Source organism: Cornus florida, unplaced genomic scaffold (assembly GCF_030987335.1).
Source record: "Cornus florida cultivar Cherokee Brave unplaced genomic scaffold, ASM3098733v1 CherokeeBrave_3.0.0_Hap2_Chr06, whole genome shotgun sequence".
Lineage (NCBI taxonomy): Eukaryota > Viridiplantae > Streptophyta > Magnoliopsida > Cornales > Cornaceae > Cornus > Cornus florida.
The window spans coordinates 63,868,046-63,880,264 of record NW_026775576.1 but is presented as its reverse complement, the minus strand read 5'-3'; the positions used below and the strand labels follow the sequence as shown (position 1 = coordinate 63,880,264).

General features: G+C 35.0%; 1 protein-coding gene across 3 annotated transcripts; it reads left to right on the top strand.

Annotated features, from left to right (window-relative positions):
* The first annotated feature begins 1,559 nt into the window (after positions 1 to 1,559).
* LOC132311740 (uncharacterized) lies at positions 1,560 to 11,026 on the top strand. 3 transcript variants are annotated; one of them, XM_059809810.1, is made up of 5 exons: positions 1,560 to 1,640; positions 2,032 to 2,149; positions 2,247 to 2,404; positions 9,425 to 9,834; positions 9,950 to 11,026. In XM_059809810.1, the coding sequence occupies exons 1-5, from the start codon at positions 1,634 to 1,636 to the stop codon at positions 10,685 to 10,687; spliced, it is 1,431 nt and encodes a 476-aa protein (XP_059665793.1). In that variant the 5' UTR covers positions 1,560 to 1,633; the 3' UTR covers positions 10,688 to 11,026. The 3 variants fall into 3 exon arrangements, with proteins under 3 accessions (XP_059665793.1, XP_059665792.1, XP_059665794.1); XM_059809809.1 differs by having other exon boundaries at positions 9,425 to 9,855; XM_059809811.1 differs by lacking the exon at positions 2,247 to 2,404 and having other exon boundaries at positions 9,425 to 9,855.
* The last annotated feature ends 1,193 nt before the right edge of the window (positions 11,027 to 12,219 follow it).

The following is a 12,219-nucleotide window of genomic DNA, read 5'->3' as shown; positions in this document are numbered from 1 at the left end:
AAAATATGAGACTTGAGGATTTTTTTTTTTTTACCCTTGACAAATTCAGAGGTGGGGGACTCAATCACAAACACACCGCTTGAGGAGTTAGGCCTGGATAATGCACGGACTTTAGGATTTGAAAATGCGAGACAATGGCTATTTTAGCGCCATATATTACAAATCGTATGAGCATCTGTGATAGGATATGGTGTTACCATAGAAAAGATGATATATATATATATATATATATATATATATACTATTAAAAGTGTAAGATTTTTATTTTTTATTTTAAAACATTTTTTACTATGTTTTTAATCATAATGTGAAATTTAAAAAGAATAATTAAAAAAAATTAACCGTTATATTCTTGTATCTTTTAAAATTTAATTATATCAGATAGTCAAAGTTTAAATCTGAAAAAAAAAAATAAAAAAAAAAAAAGAAAAGAAAGAGAAGTAGTCAAGTTTTAAATAAGTCACAAATTTAATTAATATATTGCAAATGTAATTCTTAGTGGACAAACATCTCATAACAACATGCAACATTTTGAAGTACGGTGTCTAAAAACTCAAAATCTGTCAACTCAAGGAAAATATCATTTGGATGATTAAAATTTTTTAGGTAAATTTTTTATCCTAATTACAAGTAGAGAAAAGGTTTATCAATTTTTTATTATTTTTTTTTGCAACAACTCCCTTTGGACAAATTTGGACTTTTTTGAGGTGAATTTACTCGACTACCCTTATTATTATATGGTTAAAAAAATTTAAAAAAAATATCTAAAAATGACAAATGACCATTTTGCTCATTACATACGGCTTAAATGCGGCTTTTTTTTTTTCTCGTCCAATCCTTCTTTTATCTCTCTTCCTCCTCTCACTGCCCCAAAGACGGCCCCCTCCTCCCACCACCATTGCCGCCACTACTTCCACCATCGCCCCCTCTCCCCATCCACAATGACCGCCACAACCACCATCCTTCACCTTCCTTCTTCATCTCTCCGTATTATGATACTCCTGAGAGCAAATTTTTTCAAAAAAACTTAATACTATTTTTTAAAAAATTACAAACAAATTCCTTATAAATTAAGTCTCTAAAGTGGTAGTACTATATAAAATATAAATTAAGATGGTAATAAAGGAAGTTAAAAAAGAAAAAAATAATCATAGTTTCAGTATCATATACAATAAAAAAATTTAAATAGATTAGAATTTAGGTTTGGGTTGCCTTGGATAGTTGACACTTCAATCTAAACTTCATCCTAATTAAATTCTTGATATTTTTCAACTCCTGCTCAATTTTAATTGTAAAAATGAATTTTTAGGCTTACGAAAAATCGAGTTGGCCGTCCAAATTGTACTTCTAGAGGTGCAACTTATATATACACACACTATATATATTATTGTATTTTAAAAGAATCATATAAATAATATTCAAATTATTATCTTTATATAGATTAGGCTCCGATTAAATAAGGGTTAGAGATGAGGTTAGGGTTGAACATTTTATCTCTGGTTGGGCTTGAGTTGCAAGCCCAACCCGCCCATGTTGCAGCCTAATATTGACCTGCCTCTAAATTCAGAACACTTTTTACTTTCGTGTTCAAATCATTGTCTCTGATTCCCATTCCTGCATAACCCCTCAACCCATGGAAGGTACGGCCTTCAATCTAATTTTCAAATTTTAGGTTTAGAACTGATTTAATCCAAAGTCATGTAGATATGTGTGTGAGTATGTGTCTGTGTGTCTAATAGATATGCTTTGAATTAGGGTTTTGATTTGATTTTATTGTTTTTCGGAAATCATTGTCAGTTGCACAAGCAAAAACTGCTAACAAAAGGTCTACATTTGTCGTGTGGCTTTGTATCTTTAGTCTCAACTTCTAGGTCAAGTTTTCCTTGGTAGATTGAAATATATATATATATATATATATATATATATATATATATATATATATATATATATCGGTCACTAATTTGATGGCTATTGTCAAATTTGTGCTGATGTTTTGATTCTTGCTATAAAATTCTCTTAATTCTTTGCTAGAAAGAGGAAAGAAAGATGATGTACCATCCGCACGGTTCACATGGACGATTAAGAACTTTTCGAGACTGATGAACAAGAAGCTATACTCTCCAAGTTTCTATGTTGGAGGATACAAATGGTAATTTTTATCTCTACCCTCCTCCTAGATTTAATTTTGATGGTTATGGTTCATATTTAAGATTTTTTGTCTGCATTGTGTGAAAAATGTGAAAAAGGCGGGTGCTTCTATTTCCAAAGGGGAACCATTCGAACCATTTGTCAATGTATTTAGATCCTGTGGATTCAACAACTTTGCAATATGGGTGGGGTAGAATATCAAAATTCAGCTTATCTGTTATCAATCAGATTTATAGCAACTACACAAGGAAGAAAGGTGTGTTCTTTACTGCAGTTTAATTTACAAACATCTATAATATCTATGTAATTACAAACATCCATCAAGTTTTAATTTGTGTATATATATATATCTATCTATCTATATTTTGATAAGTAAGTTATTAATGTGTATAGTTTATAGTCTTTATTCATTCAGTTTATATGCCATGTAATACAATACCTTCAGTAGGTTCCTATCTAGGAAATAAATTTTTTTCAGTTCAAGGAAAATTGGAATTATATGTATCTGTGTACTATATACATCTATATATACGTAATATGCATAGCAATATTGCATAGAGAAAAATGTGAAGCCCAAGAGATTTGACATGACTTCGCTTTTCTATCATAATCGATGAAATAGTGTCGAAGCGAACTGTGAATATTTTTAGAATGGTCTCGATTTGGAACCTGCTTTTGCAGTGGATTAATAAAAATGAAACCAATGTATGGTCAACTGAATTGTTCTCTTCTTGATGGTTTGGTTTAGTGTTGCTAGGGTATTGAATGGTGTTTAGGTGGTTAAAAATCTGGTTTTATGTTTTATGCTCTAAATGTTGCATAACTAAACAACCTATTATTATTATTATTATTATTATTCTTATATTTTTTATAAGTAACTAAAAAAAATAAAAAATGTGATAAGTAAAAAAATGTGAATCAGATATAGTAACAGATAACAATTCTAATTCTGTGAATTTCTTGGATTGGAATCTTTTTTACAATCATTGGCACTAAAATAAATTCATAAATATAGTGTTAGCTTTTTACAGTCATGCCTTCTTCTTCTTCCTTCATTCATAGTGTTGCTTATAGAAAGAAGCCTTTTCCTTATTTCCTTCTTTTCTTTTGAGAAGTAACACATTTTTCTTATTTCATTTGTTCATATTCCGATCTATAGAATTTTATTTTTTAAAAAATAATGAAATGTATTTTTTATTAGATTGTGAAAAATATTCATTCTCATGGAAAGATGTTGGACCTGAAGTGATGACAAAGTGCTCATCTGCCCCCTGTAGTGGCACGGGCTCAAGCACCATAATCAGCCTCTCTAAAAATAGGGTCAAGGTTGTCTGCCATCCACCTGTGGGAGCGTTGTGCACTGAGTACAACCTTTGTTCATCCTCATAGGATCCAAATTGTAACATATATTAGTGGATAGTTGTAATGGATCGGACACTTATCCTCTAAGTCAAAAGCTTAAGTTATTGGGTAATATTCCATATCCTCTCATACATACCTAATCTCTTCCTCATCTGGATCCGGTATGGGACAAGACCCCTCTAACACTCTCCGCCACCCGAACTCACAATGCCCTTATTTCGGTAGAACTACCTTGCCTACTCAGGGCAAGACCCGGACATTACTGGGCAGGCGCTTGGCATGACACTGGATCAAAGACTAGCTCTGGCTCTGATACCATTTATAATTGGTCGAGCACTTGCCCTCTAACCCAAAATCTTAAATTATTGGGTAGTGCTGTATACCAACCTATAAATACCAATCTCTTCCCCGTCCGGAATCCATGCGGGACATGACCCCTCTTAGTACTATGTCACATTCCTAGAAGCATATGTCACATTCCATACTACTATTTCACATTCCACACTACTATTTCACATTCCACGTTTGCATATATGGTAAACACTAGCGTTGTCATTTGCTCGTTATATTTTGAGGCATCTTAGTGCCATAATAATTATTCATTTACCTATTTTGGGTGATATATAACTCTTTATAGAGGTGTAATTAGGATCTACAAAATTCTGTTTTAAAATTTCTAGAGGATATATTGATTTAACTTCCCAAAAAGAGATCCACAAAATGGTGGAAGAGATAGACTTTTTCTGTTAGCAGGCCATTTAAATAGTTCTAATAATATTATCAGATGATGGTTGACAATGATTCCATAGCGATAGCATGCACATTTTTTTCTTCATCCCTGCTATAAAAAAACATTTCAAAGTTTGTGTTCAAGAGAATTGCATGGCTATAAGCAGGAGTTTCTAATTGTATGTAATTCTGTAGAGTCTTCGGTTCTCTTCCCCTCCAGCAGTGGAACTAGATAAGCGTGTATGTGGATGATTGTCTTGTAAAATCTGATTGGGATGTTTAAGTAAACAAAAAATCAGTTTCCTTTCTTTCTTTGTTTGAAAACATTTTTTCTCTTTATTATTCTTTTTCTATTTCATTCCATTTTTTCCCTTTTTATTTTTATTAAGTAATGTCTTTTACTTTCCTTTAACTTTTTCTTTTTTTTTTTTTTTTTTTTTTTCAAATTTTAATATGTATCCTTAGGGCCCGTTTGGGAAGTGTTGTGCTTTGTAGTGTTTTGTTTTAGCCTAGAACTGAACAAATGTTTTGTAATGTGGTGTTCTGAAATGAGAACAAAACATGTTTAGGACGAAAATTTGGAGTGAAAATTTTGGAATAGAAATTACATTTTTTTTGGATGATTAAAATAAATTAATTACTAAGCTTGATTAGTTTGCAAAACAAGAGAATTACAGAGCTTGATTAGTTGATTTAGAAAAAAAATTAAAACAAAACCCATACACAGGTTAGCAGTTGCAGAGAGACAGGGGGCAAGCTTGAGAGTTGAGAGAGCGGCTGAAGCTTGCGAACGACGAACCAGAACTGGAACATGGAAACTGAAAGATATGGGTTTTGATTTTTTGAACAATTTGTTCTACAAAACACTAAATCAGAGCTTAGTTATGGGAAATCATAAAGGGTTAATTCCACCTACACCCCCTGACGTTTGCCTATATTCCACACACACCCCTTCTACGTTTCATAATTCCACCTACACCCCCTATCAGTAACCACCGTCAAGCTTACCAACGGAAATGTGTGATTTTACTGTTTTACACTTGAATTATATATTAAAATTTATAACTTAAAGGAAAAGAGTTTAACACCCTCACACATATATACATACATAAACTCTATATATATATACATATATATATATATTTCTTTTTTCTTTTTCTTTTTTTCCTTTCTTCTTCGTTGTTGCCGGCAACGAAGAAACTATGCCACCAATAGAATACACAAACAGCAACCACAGAAAAAGATGGTTCTTATCACAGCTGAGCCGTTCTCCTTATTGCCCACCGTTCAATTGCAAGGATAGTTCGCTGCCCACCGTTCAATTGCAAGGACACACCGCCGTTCAAGCTTCAGTCCTTCCCGCACGCCGTTCAATTGCAAGGACAGTTTGCTGGTTCTTATCACAGCCGCCATCCTTCGTCGCAAGACCACTAACATGCAGTGAACAAACCGCGAAGCTTCGCCGAACTGAACTGGATCGAGTTAGCTATGAACTTCGCCGCCATGGCCTTTGATCTGGCTTACCTCATTCTTGTCCAGCGTTACGACGGTGACTACACACTCTCTTTGTATCACAAAAAACTAATCTTCTCAAGCTCATCACAAATAGAAATGAGGACTTTAAAGCACTAAAATCCTCTAGCTTTTCTTCCATTAGGATGATGAGTGAAAGGACCCATAAATCGAGCTATTTGTTTTCCCCTCTGAAACCTTGCATATTTGATATAGTTTCTAGCAAACAGCCCAGAACCTGGGTATCAAGTGATGAACCCATCTTCTCCGGCGACGGCATCTTCAACACTGACGGCGAGAGCTGAAACTTCCCCGGCGTTTTCCAATGGTGCATCTGTGCTATTACAAAATGATTGAATCTTTGAATTCTTACTGTTGGAGTCATTTTGAAACGGATTTCATCATCAGAGTCCTTGATATCACTGAAAGATTGCTGGCTACCGATGGTGCACCACAGACTGCTTCATTCCCCAAGATCGGGATTTGCGGCGCCTGAAATTTTCTTGAGCAAACCACTGAGGAAACTTCTTGTTTTTATCTGGTCGAGGAAAAAAACATGAAAGAGAGAGAGTGAGAAAAAGTTGAAAAACCCATCTTCTCTGGCAACGGGATCTTTAACAACGAAGGCGAGAGTTGGAAGTTTCATCGTCTGTCAGTTCAATCTCGCCATTTCTCACCATATTTGCCCCAAAAAACTCCAACTTCAAACCCAAACGGCCAATACCCAAACCAGAAGCCTTTTCTCACCGTATGTAAGTAAATTGTTCCTCACAGGAACCGGTCCAGTTGATGACTCCAAAGAATCAAAATCGCCAAGGTCGGACCGCCTAATCGAAAACATGATTGAAGGATTCGACCTCCTAACCACTGTCGCTCGCGAACTTGCCGCCGCTTTGGGTTCACGTGGAGGATCACAAGGCGACGAAGAATAGAAGGGCATCCTTATCTCGTGCTCCGATGTCATCCTCGAGATCGGTCCCGGTATCGAAAATCTCACCAAGAAGCTCATCAACGCAGGCAAGTTCATTATCGCCGTTGAACTTGACCCTCGTAATGTCCTCGAGTTGGAGCGTGTGTGTACAGTGAATATTAGAGAGAGACCCTTGGTGAAGCTTATCAACGCCAGATTAGAGAGTGACTCAGTTGTGTGTACAATGAATATATGTGTGTGAGAGAGTCAGAGAATATATGAAGCGTATGATATATTGTTGTTCTTGTCACAAGGGTAGTTTTGTAACTCTGCAATACTCTATGAGGTTAAAAATGTCATTTCAGACATTGTGAAGGGCAAAATTCACCTTGCACTCATTTCTTACTCCTGACATCAACACTAGCCGTCTATTACTTAACGGCGGGGGGTAACTTGGTACGTTTGGTCAAAGGTTAAGGGGTGTGCGTGGAATATTGAAACTTAGAGGGGGTGTAAGTGGGATATGGTCAAAGGTCAGGGGGTGTAGGTGGAATTAACCCAATCATAAATGGGTTATGAAAAATCGGCTCTGTAGATGAGAGTAATTAGATAAAACATAGCATAAATCCAAAATTTTGAAATACACAATATTTTGAATTGGTGGGATTTGGGGAAATTTGGTTTTGGTGGTTGTTTGGAAGGGATCGAATTTGGGTTGGGGGAAATTTGGTATGTAACAAAGTTCAGAGTTGAGAACGAGAATAGAGATGGAGGCGGGGCTTCTGATCCGTGTAGATTTTGTAGTTTGTAGTTGCAGAGAGAGAGAGAGAATAGAGATGGAGGCGGGACTTCTGATCCTTGTAGATATTGTAGTTTGCAGTTGCAGAGAGAGAGAGAGAGACAGAGAGACTAGGGCAAGTTTAGAGTTGAGAACGAGAATAGAGATGGAGGCAGGACTTTTGATCCTTGTAGATTTTGTAGTTTGCAGTTGCAGAGAGAGAGAGAGAGAGAGACTAGGGCAAGTTCAGAGTTGAGAACGAGAATAGTGATGGAGGCGATTGGGAGGCTGAAATGATTTGCCCTAAAAAAGTTTGTGGAACAAGCCAAAACAAGTTTTTTTTTTGTTCCAAGTTTTGGCCCAAATTTTGAAAGTGTTCTGGTACTGTTGAAAATAATACAATCCGGCCCAAACATGTTTTGTTCTAAAAATGGGCTATTGTAGCGGGCTTGGAGCATTACACCACAGATGGGAACAGACACCAAACAGGCCCTTAGTTGCATTTGTGTTCCCCATTTTAAGTTATATAACTTTTACCCCTACTAATATATATCAGGTTATGATAGGTAAATCTCATTTATACCACTGTAATTTGAAATTTTCACTTATGGGTTATAACAATCAATGATAACAAATCATCACATATATATTTAATATATGACATTAATATTATATGAAACAAACATTACTTCAATATGGGTAAATCAAATATCGAGTAACTGTAACATGACTTTTGGTACTTATGGGTCACAATAATCAATACTCACCCATGTTGCATCGACAAAATCATAGCAAGAACAAGGTACAACTGTATATCTTCCTCTGTACATGTAAATATGTATATCTATGTGGTACTCACAGAATCGTGAGGACACTAACTTGATCTCACCCATATAATAAATTTGCCTATATTTTAATTTTTGCCTTTAATTATGTTCAAACTTGTTCTTAATATTTTATAAACCTTTAATTTTGAGTTCTCCTTACACTTGTACTTTGTTTCCATGCTATAAAAAGTTATAAGCTAATGTTGGAGGTTCACTGGTCACATGTTATCAAGAGGTAATTAGTGTCAGCCGTGAATCTGAAATTAATAAGTTTTTTTTATTATGGATTTATCTAACATGTCTAACACAAATAAGGCTCCTCTTTAAATTGTCTTTGCTTCTGAGGTACCAAGTACGAGGGCACATAGCATATCAAATAACAAAACAATGTCAAATAGGCGAAAAAAGTTGTACCAGTAGTATCAATCTCTTATTGAATGCCACAGGTGTGGAAGCTTTAATTAGAAAAGATGTTGTGGATTGATTTTTTCTTTCCTCATGATGGTGCAGGATGTATAGAAAAATAATTACTAATACATTAACCTATTAAATGATCTTTTAATTTTCAACAAAATTAATCAAAATTTATTAAGGAATCAACTTTACGTGAGTCAGAAAGATACTCAACCTTCTTTACAAAGTAAGGATACCAAAGAAGGAGGGGAAATAAGTCAGAATAAGGCATCGTTAATTACAGATAATTAACTGTCACTCAGACAGATAGCAAGAATCTCAATCCTGCCGCTTTCTCAGAAGTCTTTTATATGGTTAATGCATAAATTGTCTGTAATGAAATGCAATCACAAGTTGATATGGGTTGATGCTGCTAATGTTAAATGGATAATTTTTTGTGCAAATTATATCTTTACTTCTTTGTATGCACTATGCAGGGCTGAGAATGCCATCTAAATTAAGGTTGCCCCTGCAAAGTTTTTCTCCAATCTTAAATTCAATTTCTTTTCAATCCTTTCCTTGGCACTCCACTTTCAAAACTATAGCTCTACTAGTCGGCACTCCATTTTCAAGACCATAGCTCTACTAGTTTATATGTTTTATATACTGACAATATAGGCGTGCGCCTGGGTGTTGAGGTTAGTTGTAGCCTACAGCCTTTGACCTTATTGGTGATAGTTGCGATTGTTTTCATTATATATGCAGACTTTCAACTCAATGCAAAAGAAAGTGAATGGGGTGCGAGTTCATTCGTGCCTCTTAGCGAACTGTATGACCGTGATAGTGGTTATATTGTGAACGATAAATGCATAGTTGAAGTTGATATTCCCGGCTTCTGTTCAGTTGAGCTTGAGGTTGAGGCGGCAAAGACTGCCTCGGGCAAAGGTGAAACTCCCAAGTCTTCTTCTCAAGGGGATATCAAAGGGAGGATTAGACTGACTGCTTTTGGTACCAATACAATCCTGCCTCAGACTGATACCTCGGGCCCCCCTCCTTCCAGTAAATCAGCAACCGAAGCGATGAAGACTTCGGTCCCCCCAACCACTCCTATTGTTGAAAAGGAATCAACAGTTAATTCTTCTCTGCCCCAAGATCCGATCAGCAGCTTTTCTCCGGTCTCAATCAACAATGTTTTTGTATTTAATTAAGTTAATTTTATTCATTTATTATTAATATTTTTTTGATCTGAGAGTCAGTTTCTAAAAAGATTTGTTATTGTAATCTTTGTAGGAAGTTGAGTTGCTAAGGGGTTCTCCAATGGGTTCTCCTCTTGAGTCATCTTCATTTGATGACATGGATGCCTATATCTCCAAGTTGGTGTCAATAGTAAAGACTGATGCACCCTTTGACACTAGTGATGGATCAGTCGCAGCTTCCACTCCTCAATCAATTGATGAAGTCAAAACATTCTTCATAAAGATGCTATCTCTGGAGCTATCAGAAATTCCTGATTTTTATGTCCACCTTACAGAATCAATATGTGTCTTGTTAGAGTGCTGTGACCTTACTCCAGACCAGCTAGCAGAGTTGAACACTTTTAAGGTTGAGTTTTCAACACTTATCAAAACTTACCAGACTTCCAGCCATTCTTTGAAGAAGGTCGAGGAAAAAATGGCAGAAAAGGAAGGAACAAAGAAGTCATTGGTTGAGCAAGTAAAGATAAATGCTTTCACATTCCAAATGCAGAGGGGTTTTCACAAGGACTTGATCTCGAAGGAGGGCAAGCTTCAACAAGAGGTTGAGCGTCTGCAGGCTGAACTGGCAAAGATCTCTGAGAAGAAGATGAGTGCTGAGAAAGTGGTCAAACAACTGCATGGGAAGATGGTTAATATAGAACGGTCTAGATCCTCTGTTCTTGAAGAGATCTCAACCCTTGAGACCGAGAAGAAAACTGCAGAGAGCTCACTGTCATCCGCCCAACAAAAATGGACCAAGCTCAGGAACATATTCATGGAACCAGACAATTGATCTCTCTTTTTTTTCCTTTCCTAAATCAATTTATCTCTTTTTATTTGATAGATGAGAAACTTTTGTTGGTGTACTGTTATATTTATCTGTATAGGCTGGTTACATTTTACCTTTAGGCTCCGTTTGTTTCACCGTAAAATATTTTTCGGAAATAATTTTTCTCATTTTCCAGTGTTTGGAAGACTAGTTCAAGGTTAGGAAATCATTTTTCATGTAAATCATTTTACTCCCAACTGATTGAAAATGATTTACCAAAAAAAAAATTCTGAAGTTATTTTCCAGAGGTTAATTTGTAGTCATTGGATGGTAAGATATTATATGTTCTTTTATATTTGGAAAGCATAGTTGTTTATCTTTGGAGCATATAGTTTCATTGTCAACAATGTGTTTATTTCATTTATGACACGGTCTTTGAAATTGCTTGAGGTTGAATTGTCTTCTTTCATTCTTTTTCATTTTTCGGAATGGGGTAGATTTAGGAAATTCTATTGAAAACACACTATTTATTTGGTGCTGGAAAGTGTGAATTTGGTATTATGTTCCTTTTTGTTCTCAATGCAGTACATTCTAGTTACTTCAAATGCTTAGCAGATTGATATGAAACTGTTTTCATTATGCAGACGATAAACACCGGTTCCATAAACTTTTGTTGGGTACTTAATTTGATATTGTCTATATAGGTCCTTTCATTCCATGTTTTTGGATATTTAACTTATATTTGGTCTGTTGGATTGATATTATGTACTTATTTCTGGTGATTATCTTTTGTACTTAAATGCATGCATCACAACCTGAGAGTCAGAGACACAATATCTTTCCTTTTTCTTCTCTTTTTAGGTTCAGTCATTTATGAATATCAGTTCTTTTCATAGGGTTGGTTTCTTAAGATACCAGACATTTATCTATATTGGATAGACTCCTACCACCATCCACAGGGGGAACCACGATCTCAATTAAGGGGTGGCGCAGTGTCCCAAAAAAATATATAAATGGCTCAAATCAAGGGGCATAAGAAAAAATCATTACAAAATAATATCCTAAGAGCATTTCCAATGAAGTTTCTAAAATTTGGGTTTTCAATTTTGTCACATCAACATATTTCAAGTGCCACGTCAGCATTTTTAAGAGCTACGTCAACGTTTTGAAATCTTTAAATTTTAGCTATCCTTGCATTTTCGCTCTCCAAAAATAGTAATTTTTTTCAAATTTTAATAATTTTTTTTTCTTTTAACTTTTTCTTAATGGCTATATTTCTAACTGCTACATCATATACAAAATCTAAACAATACAAAATATATTATTGATTATAATAATTAAAACAATACAATATTTATTAAGGAAAAAAATTCACTTTTTTTCCATTTTTTTAAAACATTTTTGGCCCAAAAAAGCTTTGAAGGCATCGTTTGTATCAGTCAAATAGTGCCTTAACGGCTCTAGTTCAATTATGTTAAAAAAAAAAAAAAAAAAAAAAAAAAAAAAAAAAAAAAGACCAAAATAACCCAAAAAATTGATTTTAATGTAATATTTCA

Coding starts and splice junctions, on each gene's coding strand:
- LOC132311740 (XM_059809809.1), top strand. Junction 2,405..9,424: donor CAACTACACAAGGAAGAAAG/GTGTGTTCTTTA, acceptor TTATATATGCAG/ACTTTCAACTCAATGCAAAA. Junction 9,856..9,949: donor TCTCAATCAACAATGTTTTT/GTATTTAATTAA, acceptor TAATCTTTGTAG/GAAGTTGAGTTGCTAAGGGG.